Genomic DNA, 18,892 nt, shown 5'->3' with positions numbered 1-18,892 from the left:
ACATCATTGGTTGGGGGTTTTCTCGCTTTTCGTCTGCTGGGTTGGGCTGTGTGCAATTGTCTTATTGTACAATTTCTTGGAGAAGTGCTCAACTCTCTTTATGAAAGAGCACAATCTCTTTGAGTGCGATGATTTGCTTCTTCTCAATCAAAAGTCGCTGCTTCATCTTCTTTAAAGTTTTGTTATCTTCGATTATCTTATTCACAATAGTTACATTTTCTCACAGCTGTAGCAGACGTTATTGCTCCTGCTGACCGGTTGTAGCAAGACTTAGACCATTGTGTTTGCATTTGCTGAGTCCGAAAAAGCAGCAGGGCTTACATGTTATTGCACTTGCTGGCACCCCAACGGGTGCAGTAACGTCTGCTACATCTGTACACCTTCAGTTATTCGCTTCCACATCATCCTGCACAGCACTGTATTCAATTGTTGTTCTTATGTCTTGGGATTACTCCACTTCTTGTATTTTCCTCAGTAACTGTTGTCTCATCTGGTTTTTTTTCTTATACAGTTTTTTGTGAGCTATTCCACCACTTTTTTCTGCATTTTAAACTACAATCTTGTTAAAGTATTTGTTTAGTTATCCCCATAAAACATCAGTGTATATTGTTATATGTGCATATGGTAGCTGGCATATAGTTTGAAAAGCCTTACGGTGTGAAGGATCTGCCAGAGATAAAAGTTCATAATGTTTATCATAATAAATATGCTGTGGCGATTCCATCCAGATTCATGTGGGATGTTTTTATAGCTGTATTTCATTGAACTACAATAGTGCCAATAGGTCTGTACTAATTTACATGTGACCGTGTCATGATTGGCACTACAGCAGTTTAATGGCTAACCCTCTGTCTGCTACAGTATGTCTGCTCTGGGTGTTGGTGAAAAGAGTTAAAAGCCCACTACAGTTGTGTTTACTTACCCGAAGGATGAATGCCACAAGTCTAAAACAGCAGCCATTGTAGGATTTATTGAGTTCAAATTCTCCTTTATGATACGGTAATTTAACAAGAAAGACTTCTTCCAAGGTTTTGGAACTATTTCTAATCTAAAAAGGAGAAAGCATTTACAGTTTAGAGTTACTTCTAAATGTTTTACGAAGCAATTTTTGGAGACATGTGTGACAGGAGGGGGTAACCAGGCTCTCTAATAAAGGTCAAGCCCGTTTTGGTTAACCCTGATCCGTCTATAAGGGGCCCAGAGAGTCAGCACTTGGACCCAGTAACATTGTAAACACTGTTATACTGTATGTATTAAAAGCATTTTTTGTGTTTTTCCCTTTCAAGCAGGGATTGCTAGGGTATGAGCTTCAAGGGGGGTTTTGCGGAGGAACCAATGACAGAATGTGTCTAGGTTGGGGTCTGGGATTTGTCGGTTCCCCTATAAATGTACCCAGGAATCATGACTGATTCTCGGATACATGTAGGCACATTGTCCCGGCAATACCTCCCTTGAAAACGCAAGCGCGGCTCACCACTAGGGTACCCTGCTTCAGCACGGCCCGGAGGGGACAGTGAGGCACATGAATGAATGGGACTGCAGGGACCCCTGCTGTGTTAATCCGATGGGCCATTAAGAATCTCATAAAAATGTTGAGGCAATGTTGCAGCATTTACTGTGAGATTGTCCCAGAACTCTCCCAGGCAAGAGTTCTAATAGTTCTAATGGCTGCATCTGTACTTAAAACAGCAATCCTTTTATTATAAAGGAGCAGGGGGGACTGTGTGAATTATTTTATTTTTTTTAATTAAGAAGAGGGCCTTGTCCCCTTTAAAAAGATACTAGCTGGGCAGCTTGCAGCCACTTAGCCAATCAGTAATGACAACCCCACTGTTACTTGATCCTTACTGCCACTTATGGGATGACCCGACTTTGTAGTGCTTTCCCTGTGTAAGTCTGAGTCCCCGCTGGCGCTGCGCATATATATAGATATGTTCTGGCGCGCGCATTGGCGGGCACACACGCTCGGCGCTATTGTAAATAACATTTTTAAACTTTCCCGCTTGCTCAGATAGCCCGCAATTACGTCTCCCCCTCCCCCCGCGCAAGTTGCAGGACACCCGGCGCGCATACTCTAAGCATGAGCGCGCTCAGCGCCAGCGGGGACTCAGCCTAAGACATGCACATTTAAACCCTTGCAAAACCTCCCTCTAATACTAACCCTATGTGTGACTTCTGGCTTACAGTAGATAATCACTATCCTCCCAATATCATAAGCCAGAGGCCTACTGTAGGTGTTATACTTGACCCATCCCTTGACTTTATACCACATGCGGACCCTCACCAATTCTTGCCAAAAATTACCCTGAAAACATTGCTAAAATATGCCCTTTCCTTACCAAAATTAGTTCCACCAAAATTCTAATGCATGCCCTTTTAATACTGCAACTGGACAACTGTAACCTGTTCCTAGTTGGGCCCCGTCTTCTGAATGTCCACCTCTGGTCCATCCTAAGCTCTGTTGACAGGCTCATCTACCTCACCAACGTCAGCTGTTTCACTGTGCAAATCCCTACACTGGCTACCTACCCAGCAGAATCAAATTCAATGTTATGGTTTTCACCTACAAAGCTCTCCGTGACACAATCCCTCTCTACATTTTTCAATCTAATCCCCAAGAACTCTCCCTCACACAGTCTCTGCATGACTCATGACCTACACCTTCAAGACTTCTCCAAGGCTGCACCCTAACTGTGAAACTTCTTACCCCCTACCGTCAGACACCCTCACCATTCACATTTTAAAAAGTTCCCTCAACCACCACCTCTTTTAAGAGGCATACCCAGAACCGTCTTATCAAGCATATGGTGAATACCATGCTTAGTGGTCTTATACTCCCAGCATGTTACAGCATATGGAACTGGTCCTTAAGTCTTTATTCTGTAAAGCTACTTCGGTTTGCTGGAGATTCATTTAGTTCTAATTTAGAAATGATTCATATGAGTGGAGCTGAACTCTTCTCTAGCACATATTGAATGGCTTTTATCATATAATACTGCTAGTTATTGAAAAGTATATAATAATATTTCTTACTCCAAACGGTGTGGTGGAAGATCTGTTTTCTTTTTGTCGTCTTTTTCCCTTGGGCCTTTTAATACAAAGTCAACTAAAACAGATACAGAAAAAGTAAGATCACTTTAATGCATTTAATATTGATATTGGAGTGATTCAATAAGCCGTATTATAATATATGCATCATTTATCTCCTCTTATTTAGAAACTTTCCTTAATTCACTAGTAGATGGATGTGGGGGGATGCATTTTAGGGTGCAAAATACCTAGATACAGATAGGCAAACTCCTCTCATAGGGACTTATTCTTTATCTGTAGAGGTAGCCAATAGGGCTGTTTTCGATCCAGATTCCCCATTCACTTCAATGGGGACTTTTGGCAACAGACAGCCCGTTCAGCTGCTTCGGCAGATATGGAAAAAGCCCTTTGGCGTCCTTTCAAAGCTAAATTTTCCTTAATACCTTCAACCCTTACATTTAATTCCAGTTGCTAACATAGCTGCTTGGTAACAAAGTGGGATATACTGTAGCTGTAGCATTCATGCAAAGGTAATTGAAGTGAATGTGCTCTAACTAATGCAGCTTGTGTGGACCCCTGAGTATAACACCAAGAAAGAGAATGGCCGCTGGCATAATCAGATAATATCCACAAAAATCATTTCAAACATCAATTATCAAGTACATCTACATAAATAAGAATGTAAATAACATGTTACCGATGGCTTTCTTTACGCTGAGAAGATAATCTTCTTTCATTTCATCCGAAAGCACATATATGCTCTCTGTGTAAACTTTTAGATGTTCGGGAACCAAGTTCAAAACATTTTCCAGCCATGAATCTTCCATTGGTGCCACATGTTCTGTGTCAATTCCATGGTTTATGTAATAATTGTATCTCTTCAAAATAAAAGAAAACAAAGGACAGGGATTATGCAAACACTGAGGGTCATATGAAAATTAAAAAAAAGTGGAAATATTTGTAATGTCTTCCCAGTTTAAATGTGCAATATGTTTATTGACTACAAATAGTGACATTTGTAAATTCCAATATAAAGACTGAGCCATAGATAGATTAGTATGTTAGTCCCAGAAATATTTAAGTGCCATTTGATAAAGTATAAGCTTTACTTGCAAAGGCAGAATAAAAGGCTATGTACTGTTGGTGATGTGTGAATACTGTATTTGAAGATCCAGGCTGAATATATAAACTTGTGTGTTAACATTTAAAGCTATGCTTCTTTATCTTTGTACATCCGTAATGGAAGTGGCTTAAAAAGTAGTGACACTGTACCAGAATTAGGAACCATATGGGCCATGTTTACTAAGCATAAGACCCTTCTCCATAAGACCCTTTTCAGCGAAACGTAGTAAATATGGCCTCATACAGCCCATTTAACTGAATATTGCCATTCTTCAGCTCAGAAAGTCTTTTATAGTTTAGTACTTTTTTTTTTAATATAAATATGACCGTTTATGTATTGAAACATTGCTACTAAGATTTTTTTGGACAATATTTCACAACGATTTATTCTCTAAAAACAGTATATTCCTTTAACTTAAAGAAGTTAAACTAAATGTGTGATAAATAAGTATTTATACTCTGGGTTCATACTGTAAATAAAAAAAAGTAGTGCTATCTGCACCATTTAATACCATTATGTCATAATTAATCTGGACTTCACTCTGTTTTTATTTTACCCAAAGATATTGTATTTACCAGGATGTCTTTTTCCAGTGCAGAAGAAGTTCCTGTGGGCGGGTGAATTTGATCATGCTCAAAAGACTGGAAAGTAGCAATGTCATTTTGCCTAAAAAAATCAAAGCAAATTTGAACAGTAGAGTTTTTACTTCAAAAAGCCTACAGTTTATAGTTTTCTGCAGCAGATAATCTCCAGCATACGCAGATGGATACACTCACATACAGGGCCACTGACAGGGGGGGCAGCTGGAACTGCTGTCCCGGACCCAGCCAGGCGGCAACCCTACAGTTCTCTTGCTGCAGGCAAGATGGGCCCCCCCATTTTCTGGCTGCTGCCCCAGCTGTCCCTCCCCTCTCTCCTCTCCTGCAGGACTGGAGGGCCCTCCCATTCCCTCGGCACCCCCATCTGTCCCTCCTTTCCCCAGGCCACTGTGGACAAGCAGGGCTCTCCTGTACACTGGCCATGCTTCTCCAGCAGGCCCACCCAAGGGCCCCAGGTAAGCCCACATGAACCAGGACCCCCTTATACCACTTTCCCAGGCCCTTTACCCCCTAAGGTGTGTGCATGGTTTTTGTTTTGGGGGTGGGGGGTGGGGGCTTATTGTGTGTGTGTTTGCGGAGGGGGGCTTATTGTGTGTGTATTGGGGGAGGGGGACTTATTGTGTTTGTATTTGAGTGTATGTTTTGGGAGGGGGGCTTATTATGTGTGTGTGTGTGTGTGTGTGTTTGTGTATTTGGGAGGGGGGATTATTGTGTGTGTATTGGGGAGAGGGGATTACAGTATTGTGTGTGTGTGTGTGTGTGTGTGTGTGTGTGTGTGTATTTGGGATGGGGGGCTTATTCTATGCGTGTATTTGGGGTGGGTGGTTTAATGCATGTCTGTATTTGGGGAGGGGGGCCTATTGTGTGTGTGTGTGTATTTGGGGAGGAGGCCTATATTGTGTGTGTGTGTGTGTGTGTATCTGTATTTGGGGAGGGGGGCCTGTTGTGTGTGTGTGTGTGTGTGTGCGTGCGTCTCTCTGTATTTGGAGAGGGGGCATATTGTGTGTGTGTGTCTCTGTATTGGGGGAGAGGGGCCTAGTGTGTGTGTGTGTGTGTGTGTGTGTGTGTGTGTGTGTGTGTGTGTGTATTTGTGGAGGGGGGCTTATTGTATTTGTTTGTTTTTGATTAACACACACATTAACAGCTAGAAAAACGCCTATACCCACCACATCATGAATATATATTTATGTCAAAAAGAGTGCTACTGAGTGTGGCAAATGTATACAACAAAAGACAGGGGTGCTCAATGCTACATCTAATTGACAAAACATATATTGTAATAAGTATAACGTTTAAATACTTCAATAATAATAATTGCTTGGATATTAGTATTCACAGTGATTTTAGCAGCTACAGCTGGTATACTTACTGGGATGTTTTCCATTTGTGGTGAGTAGGGGGGTGCAAGGGATTGTGGGTATATATGTTTTATGTTTGGCACTCTAACACTGCATTACCTGGAAGAAGGTCTCATCTTGAGGACCGAAACATTGGTTGGTTGCGATGCCTATGCTTTAATACATACAGTACTACTGTACTTACTTTAATATTCAGTGTGCTGTCTCTTTTTGCCAGGTATATTCTGGTGACCAGAGGGTAACTTTCACCCCTACATCTGGCCCATTGATTTATTTTGATTTATGGGGAGTGGTTCTCATTGCGGCACCAACTCTGTGTGTTGGAGATTATATATATATATATATACCTGCCTAAGACATGCAGATGAGCATACAGTTATATATATATATATATATATATATATATATATATATATATATATATATATATATATATATATAAATGAAAAAATCACACTCAGTTGGCACACTGTAAACAAATGAAGAAATGCTGATGCTTGTCCCATATGCACATGTAAAAAGTAGATTTTACCAGATTGGAGTCCGGAAAAAACGAGACAGCACACAGTCCAGTAGGTCCAATAAAGCTGTATTCAGTGTAACATGGCACCACCTCCAACGTTTCGGTCAACCAAGCGTGACCTTCCTCAGGCACGTCCCTGAGGAAGGTCACGCTTGGTTGACCGAAACGTTGGAGGTGGTGCCATGTTACACTGAATACAGCTTTATTGGACCTACTGGACTGTGTGCTGTCTCGTTTTTTCCGGACTCCAATCTGGTAAAATATATAAATATATATATATATATATATATACTGCACCGACACACTTTATTCGAGCAAATACCCGGTATGTACCTGGCAGATACCTGGAATGCGCCACTCCTAACCTCTGACAAGCCCCGTTGCATTTGCCTTCCCAGCCTGGGTTCATGCCTGGCTGATGGGCGGCTGATCTGTTAAATGATAATGATTAGGGTTTAATAGGCTGCAATGCTTCGCGTGTCTACCAGATGGCATAAATTCATGAATTGTAATGCAGTTTATATATATATACTGTGCAGTATTGCAGCCATAGGGAATAAAATGCTTCAATCCCTGCTTGGAAAATAACTCAATGTACTCGGGCAGAAAACAGTCACAAACCTCAATACACCCGGGTATACCCGAATTCGTGGGACTAGCCAAGCTCGAATAAAGTGTGTCGCCAGTGTATATATATATATATATATATATATATATATATATATATATATATGTGGTGTGTTTTGAGGTTAGAGCTTGCAGGGGCTGTGTGTTCATTAAATTTCAACTGGTATCAGTTGGTTGGAGGTTTGTGGCCCCTCATCCCTGGGTTTAAGATAACCCCTCTCCACTTTTTAAGTAGCAGGTTTTTCCATGTACCTGTGCAGGACTACTGAGACCATTCAGAGGTAAATGAGAATTTTCACAGGTAGTGTTAGGACCTGCATACTGGACATGTTGTGACGTGGCTGCAGGCTTATAATGCTTTAGCCAAAGGGTTTAAGTAAATGACCATTACTCATGAGAATACTAACATTGAAGTATTTAACTATGTATTTTGTCACATTGGATATTGCATTGGGTATTTTTGTTTTTTGTCATATCCATTTTATGCAAGATAATATCTTATTAGCCTTTAAAGCTAGTGCCTCTAATAACAAATGGAACATAATTTGAATAAATATCTGGTCGTATTCATGAATAAGTATCTATGCAAAAAACTTCCACGATGGACATTTAATTTCCATGCACTTTTGCCTGTAGTGCCAAATTAATACAACATTTGCTTATATATTCCCCCAAAAACTTATCTTATATTCCATATGGTGAACTGAATGATACCTGGGAAATAATAAAATATATGCAAAAATATTTAAAATGGTTTATTTGCATATTTTTCCATGTATCATTCATTTTACCACGTGGAATATAGGTTCATTTTTAAAGGGGGAGATGTAAGCAAATGGACGTTTTCTAGCATTATCTTATGGTTTGGACATGCAAGGGCTGTTTACGGAATAAGCAGAGATACATTTCCATGTGATATTGCCAGTTTTGGCACAGAAATGCCATCGCATTTTAATGTAAAGGCCAATATCTGTGCATCTTCAGAAGAGTTAATGCAACCAGATCTGCATGGTCTGTTACGACAGAACCAGGAAATTTAGCTAGGTACAGTACACTATACATTTACAACTGTATGACAAAAAAAGTGAAATAAAGAAAAATAAATTCATAACACACATGATGATATCAACAAGAGCACTTCTGAATCGTTCACGATCTTTCTTTGGGTGAGAGTAGCTTCTTCTCATTTTGGAAGTGGAAGGTCCAGTAGATAAATCATCCACTCTTGTTGATCCATATGCAGTGGAACCAACATCAATAAGCTTGTTCCTTTTTTGTTTTGGAATGGCAAATGTTCCTGTAGTATAAAAAAAATACTTACGTTGATATATTAATGCATTAGTGCCGAATTGTATTAACAATGTTGAAAAATTAGATACATTTTAAGGGACCAACATAGTTCTGCACAAAAATAGGTACTGAGAGGTATACCAAAGCAGAATTCACTTGGAGCACTCCATTCCTAGTGGAAAAAAGCAAAACTTTTATTGGACCGTACGTAATAAAAATTAAGAATACACTCACATATATGATAAAGCATGAAGCAGCTCCAGAGTGGAGTGCATGGATCAGTGATATTGATCTTAGTCATCAAAGCAATTTAGTATAGCAGACCCAAGTCATAAACTTACTGAGCCATTCATGGAGCATAGCAGTATTTCAGTATTTCATATCAAAGCATATGTATTGTTTAACAGTATTTCAATTTTCAAATCAAATAATATATTTTGTACTCTTGGCACTATTATTTGGGGCGAGAGCAACTAGTAATAGTATAAGCGGGGTCAGCTATGCTTTAATGAATGCTCATTAAAGTGAAACAATATTAACAAATGAGCTTGGATTTCAGTTTCATCATTTTAAGACTTTGGGTCTGCTATACTGTCAAATTGATTTGAATACTAAGATTGACATAACTGATCCATGCCCTCCACTCTGGAGCTGCCTCATGTTTTTAGTGTATGTTTTATCATATATGTGTGTGTGTGTTTTATTAGTTTTGGTACAATGAAAGTTAAGCTTTGTTCTTTTTTTCTACTAGAAGTGCTCCCAAGTGAACTCTGCTAGGGTTACGATGACCAGACGTATCAGTTTAGCTGGGACAGTCCCAGGTTTTAATGAGCTGTCCCGGTTCTCCAATAATTGTCAAAATGTCCCGGTTTTGCAAGGACTGTCACGGTTATTAATGATCCATTTTCCTCCCGGTTTGAGCGGGTAGGAGGAGAGCTGAGGTTGGAGGAGATCAGAGGAGGATACTGGCTGCTGAGCGTGGAGCTGATCACAGAATAGCTGTAGCCGGTAGGAGGGAGGAGAGCAGAGCTGTCTGACTGCTTAAACACTTCTGGGTAGCAGGTGGCACTGCAGAGCACCGCATACTGCTGCGGCAGCTTTTATTTTAACATTTCCTGGGGGGCATAGCGGCTGCATTTTCTGAATTCCACATGCTTCACCGCATTCATGTCTTTGGTACTGAAGACGTTACAATACTGTATCAATTTAGGCGTTTCTTTTTTTACATACAGTAACTGTACTGGATTTCTCCTGTCCTGCAATGAGTACACCGCCGCAGTCCCTGTGCAAAATCCCCGACATAACGTACGCTTATTTAATATGGTCCGCAATTAATGCAGCAGATGATAATATAGCCACAGTTGGTCAAATTTATCAATATTTTATCGAAAATTATGACTTTTACAAATTTTCACCAGATGCTCGTGTGTGGAAGCGTGCAATAAGGAAAAAGTTATGTATCGATCCATGTTTTTTTCATATTGCTCCTGCACCCGGAGTTAGAGGAGGAGGGTATTGGGGTGTTGCGCCAGATTTTCCCAGTATCTTTGATCATGAAGACTTCAAAAGGCGAAAGGTCATGGTAAAACCAACTAAGATTAGTCAGTCCCAGGCCAGGAATGGAACAGCGCCAGCTTACAATAACGGTACGACCGTCACTGAAAACCTGTTGACCGGCAACCCTTGCTATCTGTCCCCTCCTGGATACCTGCAGCCTGAGCAAGATTTCACGTATAGATACCAGCAAGCTTGCATGTACCAAAAAGATTTCCAGCTTCATCAGCTCTCAACAACAGGTATAGCATGCCCGCTGTCACCTGTCAACTACGTGTATAATCAAGAATACGGGACTGGTGGCAGTGGCTCGGCGCCAACCGATTGGCAAAGTCTATAGTGAAGGTAAAAACCTGCAGTCAAGCTGCCGTATTTTATTCTTTTTTTTAAATATTAATACATTATGCACACAGACAAGCGATTAGTTATTGCAGAATGGTCCGTTCTCCTGTAATCAATCGCTTTGCTTATGGTTATTTAGTTCTATTATTTTATTCACAATTCTAGAAAATATAGTCCAGCACTATGATTGGCTGAGCAGCTTCTACAGTAGATACTGAACAATTGGTGGACAGCTAGGCGCGTGCACGCACTGTATGTCTCATTGGAACCTTGTTGAAACGCATATGCGTGTCATCACATTTAGGCGCATGCGTGTATGTGAACAAGAGACGCCCCTGAGAAAATTATTGTGGGGACTGACTGAGGGTACTGTGGGAACTTCTTTATGGTACTGACTAATTTTAACCAACCATTACAGTATGTGATATGTTATACAATACTTACTGTACAGTATGTTTTAGAAAACACTGACATTTTTATAAAAGGTTGCACAATGGCACAATGAAACAATGAAACAATATATAAAAAATTCAACTTTGTTTTATTTTTTTGTAGTTAAAACATTATGTTATAAATTATGAACAACAGAACAATCTATCAGCAGCAATAACGGAAAAATATAACATACGGTACCAGTAATAATTGTATTTTTCCACAGAAAAGAAACTTTGTCATCAAGCGGAGAACAACAAATGGAGGGATTTCGATGGATAATATCGCTTTTTTTAACGTTGTAAAAATCCAAGTACTGGAGGCAACAATTTAGTGACAGTGCCATTTTTATTGATTAGGATAGAATAACTGTGAGCTTTATAGAAAACCTTAAACAGTATGCTGATGTTTTCATATACAATACTTTTTTACATACTGTTTAAGAAACCCGAAAAATAAAAAATTATAATCTTTTATTCTATGCAATATGTATTTATTCTACAGTATACAGTATGTATATTCTATACCTGTATGTACAGTATTGTTTTAATACTGTTTTGATTTAATGCGCATGCCTACAGTACAGTATGTCTCATGGAACCTTGTTGAAACGCATACTGTATGCCTATCATCACATTTATGCACATGCGTGTACAGTATGTGAACAAGAGACAAGTAAAAACATTTATTTATAACTTTTGACCATTGTTATAAAAGGTGACATAATTAAACAATTTAAAAGAATCAACATTTTTTTTATTTATTTGGAGTAAGTAAAAACATTTATTTATAACTTTTGAACAGACGAACAATCACGCAGCGAATTCGATCCCCACCAGTCTGTCCTTCCAGGGACGAGCCCTTGTGTGCCTCAAAATGCCATTTATGGAGTCTCTCACGATTCTCATTAAATGATCGGTAATTGTAAAATAACACCGCAATTCCTCCACAATAGTTCTCCTTACATTTTCAGGAAGAGCCTTTTTGACGCGACTCCCTTCGTAATTCACGTTGTGGGTCCACCCGCAGTACACCTCGTAACTTACGTGGTGTTTGAAGATGTACATGGCATATCTCTGGGCTATACCAGCACTTGCAACATTATATTTCTCCCTGATTTGCTGGGGCAGGTCGCGCATGCTGATGTCGGGCACGGTTTCAATGCAAGCGTGTATGGGTGTGATTCTGGGAGCGGGTGTGCTTCTGGGAGCGGGTGTGCTTCTGGCAGCGGATGAGGGTAGGTGGTCTGGGAGGATGCTTTCCTCCTGCATTAGTCGCCTTATCTGTGTTGTCATATCCTGGCGTGGTCTTGACGGGGATGTCATGTCATCCTCATCAATGGCATACATGTACACATATTCTTCAGACGGAGGGGGTACGCTTGGTGATGGAAGGGTGAAGGTCACATCCATGCCACCCTCCTGCTCCTGCATCCAACATACAGGGGCAGGAAATCCAAGCAAACGATGTATCCCCGCTATGTCAGTCTCTATCTTCTCCATACGCTTATCCATCTTCTCCATCCACCTATTCATATTTAGCATGGTCTCTAAAAGAAGATCGATCTTTACCACCATAGAGTTCTCAGGGATATCGACACTGAACCCATTCAGCATGCGGGCTAACGAGCTGGATCTTGTGCTAGGAGTGCTGTGGACATCTGAGTGGATGGGTGCTGGAGCGGATAAGATAGGGGTTCCCTGGAGAGCAGCGTCGTCGATGGGTGCAAGAGAAGGTGTCCTGGGGGTTCCTTGGAGAGTAGCGTCGTCGATGGGTGCAAGAGAAGGTGTCCTGGGGGTTCCCTGGAGAGCAGCGTCTTGATGGGTGCAAGAGAAGGTGACCTGGAGGTTCCCTGGAGAGCAGCGTCGTCGGTGGGTGCAAGAGAAGGTGTCCTGGGGGTTCCCTGGAGAGCAGCGTCGTTGATGGGAGCAAGAGAAGGTGTCCTGGGGGTTCCCTGGAGAGCAGCGTCGTTGATGGGTGCAGGAGAAGGTGTCCTGGAGGTTCCCGGGAGAGCAGCATCGTCGATCGGTGCAGGAGAAGGTGGCATAGGGGTTCCCTGTAGAGCAGCGTCGTCGATGGGTGGCTGCCATTTGTTTTGCGTTTTTTCTACATCAGCGAATTTCTTCTTGACATAATAAGGCCCAGGCTTCTTAGCCTTTGGAGTCTTCAGAAGGTTTTCTTTATTAGCCTTGGCCTTTTACTTAGGGTTTGGCTCAGAAAAGGCTCCTGCCTTTCACTTTTTCGGCACGGCAGGCACGGCAGAAGAATTTTTTTTTTTTTTTCGTTTCTCGACATGTGCCTGCATAACAATTCTTGATATTCTGAGAATCAATCATTACTGTAGCTTTTTAATTCTACACTAGTGATGTACGTACTTTATGAGGTGGGTGGCATACTGTGATTTTTATTACCTCTACATTGGGTAAAGAGAAACCTAATTATTAAAGATACAGACAACATTACAGTTCTTTATAGATTAAATGATACTGTACAGACCCTCCAAAACCACATAATATGATGAGGTTTTGTAAGCTCTATATGCTCTAATTTATTTATAAAATGTTTTACCAGGAAATAATACATTGAGAGTTACCTGTCGTTAATTTCATCTACAAGAACCCTAATGTTAGCCCCCTAAAAGGTATCACAACCTACAATGAAACTACATTTCTCCAGGACCAATACGGCTACTAAAACTTTGAACTAAACTTAAAGCCAAGTAAGGAAAAATTATAAATCAGCTGATGTGCTGACTTATGAGGCACTTACTGGGTGACAAGTCATAAGGTTCACGGACACCTTTTTGCTCTTCTTCTTTCTGTTCTCTTAGAAGAAATGTGGGTGAAGTTTTTTTCCATTGGGGCTTATAGCTCACCTAAAACAAAAGAGATCCTGTTATTTTAGGACATAAATAGTTGTGTTCTATTTTATCTTAAGCAACATTCTGTATGGGGATAATAAACAGCCTCTTACAAAAGGTGCAGTTCACACTACTCGTTTTCTTTATGTACCACTCCCCCTTTTTTTACATCGATAGGAAGCAGGGGTAACCTGGGGCTAAAAAGTGCAATTTTCAGAAAATGGAGCAATGCATCAAAACAAACTTCTATGCACACTTTGTTTATGTTGATAGATCACCCCAAAAGATAGGTTTATGTAGAAATGTGTGATAAGTGCATGAAACGTAAAAGGAATCGTTTGAAAAAAGAAGTCCTGTCCCAAAGAGATTACAATCTTAGGCTGCGTTCCTGCTGGTGCTGACCGTGCTCATGCTTGAGAACGGTGACGTCACCAACTCTCCAAGCATGAGCACCGGGTGTCCTGTCTATTTTGCAAGCACGCGCATGGGGGCATGTTGACTGCGCTTCAAACTCTTTTTTTTTTTTGTCTCCCCAAGCTCCACGCTTGGGAGAGCGTGCGTGCCCGTGTGGCCGCGTGACCGGGGACGTGAGTATTAAGATTCCAATAAATAAACTCGGCAAGTGCCGCGTGCTCAGCGCTAGCGTGGACGCAGCCTAAGGCCGAGTCCATAGAAGGACAGGCCGCGCTGAGCCGTGCAGACGCTCCGCTCTGAGCCCCTGCATCCTCCAAGAGGATGTCTTTAGAGGGGGCTCACGCGAGCGTCCCCAGGCGTGCTGAGGCGCTGGATTTTTCAGCCGACAGCCAAGCTGTTTTTCAGAGCGCTGTCGGCTGAAAACATCCAATCAGTGCAGAGCAGCGTCAACGTCACGGCGCCGTGACGACGGTGCGTCGCGGGCGGTTGGCCCAGCGACGTCACTACCCCGCCTCCCTCAGTCTCCCCCCACCTCCGATCGCGCCCGCTGGCTCGCCTGCATGGGCATGAAATCGCGCAGATTTCAGCAGGCGAGCCTCAGCGTCAGCGCGCCTCAGCCCTGCTACCCCCTCTATGGCCCCAGCCTTAGTGTTATTTTAGGAGATTTACAGAGACAGTAGAAGTATATAAAAATGTACTGGTTAATAGAGAATGGATAAGAGAGGGTAGTTGAACGTGTATTTTGTTATATTTACAGTAGGTTAGATTTCAAAAGGGGCTTTAAGATATGGAGAAGAAACTTGGCATTGGCATATAGAGGAGGGGATGAGTTCCAGAGAAAGGGAGCAGCAAGTGACAAATGTTTTAGGTATCAAAGGCTTGTAGATATAAAAGGAGCAGAGAGGAGATGGCCTTGAGCAGAGCCGAGCAGGGGCAATAACCAGTGGTGGATTTGCCATTTGCCCTATTATGTGTATTAGGGAGGGGGCGGTATTATGTGTATTGAAGAGAGGGCGGTATTATGTGCATGAGGAGAGTGCGGTATTATGTGTACAGTAGAGTTTCGGTTATCCGACCTAAACAGGACCAAGACCGTGTTGGATAATACGGAAATATGAAGGGGGAGTGAAAAAAATCCAATATTAATGCAGTATAACTTTGTAATATATTAAATACAGTACAGTGTAAGTTTGTATACTACATACATACACATGTATTTGGTTTATTAAAACAGTACATAATTATTCAACAGTTAGACCACGATTGCCTTCTGCAGTGCGACTGTATCATGTGACTCGTGCGGTGCGCGTGCGATATTTGCACTGAAGGCAGGAGACATCGGGAGGTGAAAGGGAGATGTGGCTGTGATTTCACGCGAGCTGTTCGCCTTCATTGGCTGAACCGCTTCACGTGACTGACTTCACGCGGCCATTTCTTGGAGATACAAATTAATTTGTCTTTCCTGGATTCTGACTCTCCATCGTGCCTCCGCACGGTCGCGCACATTATGTGAACTTTTGACGATTGCAGGTATTTGTTTTGGTGGCACACAACGCCGCAGGCACTATAATCGCAGCCTTATTGCTTAAAGAAATTAGTTATTGACAATTGTTTCCCAGCATTGTTTCTCTTTCTTGCAGCAATGTCGCGCCACCGTCTCAATAACATGACATCAGTAGCAGTTGCCTCCCCTTGTTGTTTAACATAAACCAGTGCCGCCTCGCGTGCATTGACTCCTTCGTTAGGACTCATTCTCTCAATTCGGTCATGTCCCATCCCAGTCCCAGCATCAATCTCTTCATCCTGATTTACCAGAGCTATTATGTCGTGTTCAGTCAACTCCTGTTGCTCGTCTTTGTCCATCCATTCATGTATATCATTATCATTAAATTCCTCAATGCATGGAATTTGTTGTAATAAAGGTAGCAGGTTATCAGAATTTTCGGCCATAATTTCTTGTGCTTCGTCTTCTGAAAGCAAATTTCTCCATGATCTGTACAAAGTTTGTGGTTCAATATCTGCCCATGATTGTGCTATCCAATAAAAAAAAAACATCTTTTACTGTAGATTAACTTTCTTTAGTTTATCTAGCATATCATCTCCATCATCTATTGCTTGAGCGAAGTTAAAAGCATATGACGATATTTTTTCTTTAAAGCTGCAAGCACACCCTGGTACATAGGTTGGCACAATGAGGTGACATTAGGAGGAAGAAAATGTACTTTAATGTCCCCACTCCCCAGTTCATCCTCATTAGGATATGAATTGGGGAGTGCATTAGGTGCATTATCCATGACAAGGATTTATTTCCTTGGTAAGTGTTGTTTTACTGAAGAAACAAATAGTTTGAAAACCCAGTCTCGGAAAATTTCTGAATCCATCCATGCACTCTTCTGATTCTTGTACAAAACTGGTAAAGCAGTAACAGTTACAGTAGGTTTTTGAAAGCCTGTGAGTTCTTGACCTTCCCAATTAATGTGAGTTTCACTTTGTGGTTACCTGTATCATTACTGCGGGCTAGAATTGTCACTCTTTCCTTACTTCGTCTATAGCCAGGAGCTGGAGCTGGAGCTTCAGCCCGGGAAGCTAGAGTTTTTGAAGGCAACATTTAATAGCTAAGGCCTGTTTCATTGCAGTTATATATATGCTCATGTGAAATCCTTCATTGTCGATGAGACTGTGAAATATTGCTTTAAATTTCTTAAATTCAAAAGAATTTGCCGATAGTTTTTCGCCACAGATATTGAGCTGCCTCACCCCGTATTCCCGTACCATTTTTTCAGCGATCAAGCCAGCCTACATTAGCCGTGAAATCATGTTCCCCTTCATTCATTTGGAAAATTAGAGCTTTATCATGCAGGATCGGTCTGGTGATAGGCATTCCCTTATCTCTTTGCTGTGTGAACCATAAGAACAAAGTTTCACTGACCTTTTCATAATAACATTTTTTCATAATCACATTTTTCATTGTTTTCCTATCTTTCAGCCCATCCCTTGAGGACCGATGAGAGCACCACTTTTCCAACTCACTTCTTTTTCTCTTCCAGTCACTAACCATAACTCGCCCAACACCTAATTCGGATGCAATTTCTTTCATGGACTCGCCTTTGCCCAATCTCTTTAAGGCTTCAAGTTTTTGTTTAATTGAAAGAACCACTCTCTTTCTCTTTTGACTTGTCATGTTTATCACTAGACGAGCAAACAAAGCTACAATGCTTGCTCGCAATGCAGATATGCTGCGAGCGGCGGGAGCGGGTCGTGCGCGCAGATGTTGGATAAAATGGAAGGTCAGATAACCGAAGGTCGGATAATTAGGGCTCTAATGTATTGAGGAGAAGGGAGTATTATGTGTATTGAGGTGAGGCCGGTATTATGTGTATTGAGGAGAGGGCGGTATTATGTGTATTGAGGAGAGGGCGGTATTATGTGTATTGAGGTGAGGCCGGTATTATGTGTATTGAGGAGAGGGCGGTATTATGTGTATTGAGGAGAGGGCGGTATTATGTGTATTGAGGAGAGGGCGGTATTATGTTTATTGAGGAGAGGGCGGTATTATGTTTATTGAGGAGAGGGCACTATTATGTTTATTGAGGAGAGGGCAGTATTATGTTTATTGAGGAGAGGGCAGTATTATGTGTACTGGTGGGAGGGGGGTATTATGTGTATGGAGGTGCAGGGCCTCCGACAGGGGACAGCCGGGACAGGTGTTCCGGGCCCGGTTGCTGCAGGGGGCCCGGCGGCGGCACTACAAGTTTGCCCCGATCTCTGGCCAGGCCCGGCTGCCAGTCGTGGCTTGGCCCCCGGCTCTCCATCAGCTGCAAGCCTCTTCCTCACTCTGTGTCCCAAGCGGAGCTTCCAACTTTGGCAGCACGCGACACACTTCTCTGACGTCAGCCCGAGCGGAAGTAAGCTGGACCTCAGTGCGTGCTGACTTTGGAATCTCGGCATGGGACAGAGTGAGGAAGAGGCCTGCAGCTGATGGAGAGCAAGGGCCCAGCCGCAACCGTCAGCCGGGTATGGCTAGAGATTGGGGCCAACTTGCAGCGCTGGCCACTGGGCCCCCTGCAGCCACCGGGCCCAGCCTGACCATCCACAAGGCAAGTCTATTTTTTTATATGTATTTGGGGAAGTGGGGGTCTTTTATATGTATTGGGTGGAGTCTTTTTATATGTATTGGGAGGGTGGGGGTCTTTTTATATGTATTGGGGGAGTGGGGTCTTTTTAATATGTACTAGGGTGGTGGGGGGTATCTTTTTAAAATGTATTGGGGATGACTTTAATATGTTTTGGGGGTGGGTGTCTTTTTAATATGTATTGGGGGTGGGATCTTTTTAATATGTATTGGGGGAGGGTGTCTTTTTAATATGTATTTTGTGGGGGGGATTGAGTGAGAGTGGGGTCAATGACGGAAGGTGGGGGCAAATGAGAGGGGGTGAGGGAGGGAGTTAGTGAGGAAAAGAGGGATTAAGAGTGAGACGCATGGGAGATAAATATATGCAAGGCGGGAGGGGGTGAGTGAGGAAGAGGGAGTGAGACGGAGGGGAGAGAAATACATGGGAAGAGGGGGGAAATAGAGGGGGCTCGTGAGGTGTGAAATGGGGGGGTGTGGGGCTTGCAATACCGCCGACTCCGCGGGGAGGGGGGGGGGACCCAGACGTAACTCTAGTCCTGGGAAATCTGTCTGCGGCCCTGTTGAGGAGAGGGGGTATGTGTACTGGGGAAGGGATTCTCACTATAGAA

At 42.3% G+C, this 18,892-nt stretch overlaps 1 protein-coding gene across 1 annotated transcript in view; it reads right to left on the bottom strand.

Moving 5' to 3' along the window:
• DNAH7 (dynein axonemal heavy chain 7) overlaps positions 1–18,892 on the bottom strand; it is a 330,067-nt gene that overhangs the window by 306,762 nt on the left and 4,413 nt on the right. The window contains exons 3-8 of the mRNA XM_075610041.1: positions 13,648–13,753; positions 8,377–8,557; positions 4,729–4,819; positions 3,728–3,908; positions 3,034–3,106; positions 923–1,048 (exon numbers count right to left, since the gene is read on the bottom strand). Of these exons, the coding sequence (XP_075466156.1) occupies positions 923–1,048; positions 3,034–3,106; positions 3,728–3,908; positions 4,729–4,819; positions 8,377–8,557; positions 13,648–13,753 (758 nt within the window). The remainder of the gene's footprint in view (positions 1–922; positions 1,049–3,033; positions 3,107–3,727; positions 3,909–4,728; positions 4,820–8,376; positions 8,558–13,647; positions 13,754–18,892) is intronic.

Source organism: Ascaphus truei, chromosome 7, assembly GCF_040206685.1.
Source record: "Ascaphus truei isolate aAscTru1 chromosome 7, aAscTru1.hap1, whole genome shotgun sequence".
Lineage (NCBI taxonomy): Eukaryota > Metazoa > Chordata > Amphibia > Anura > Ascaphidae > Ascaphus > Ascaphus truei.
The sequence above is the reverse complement of the archived record's forward strand: the minus strand, read 5'-3'. Positions and strand labels throughout refer to the sequence as shown.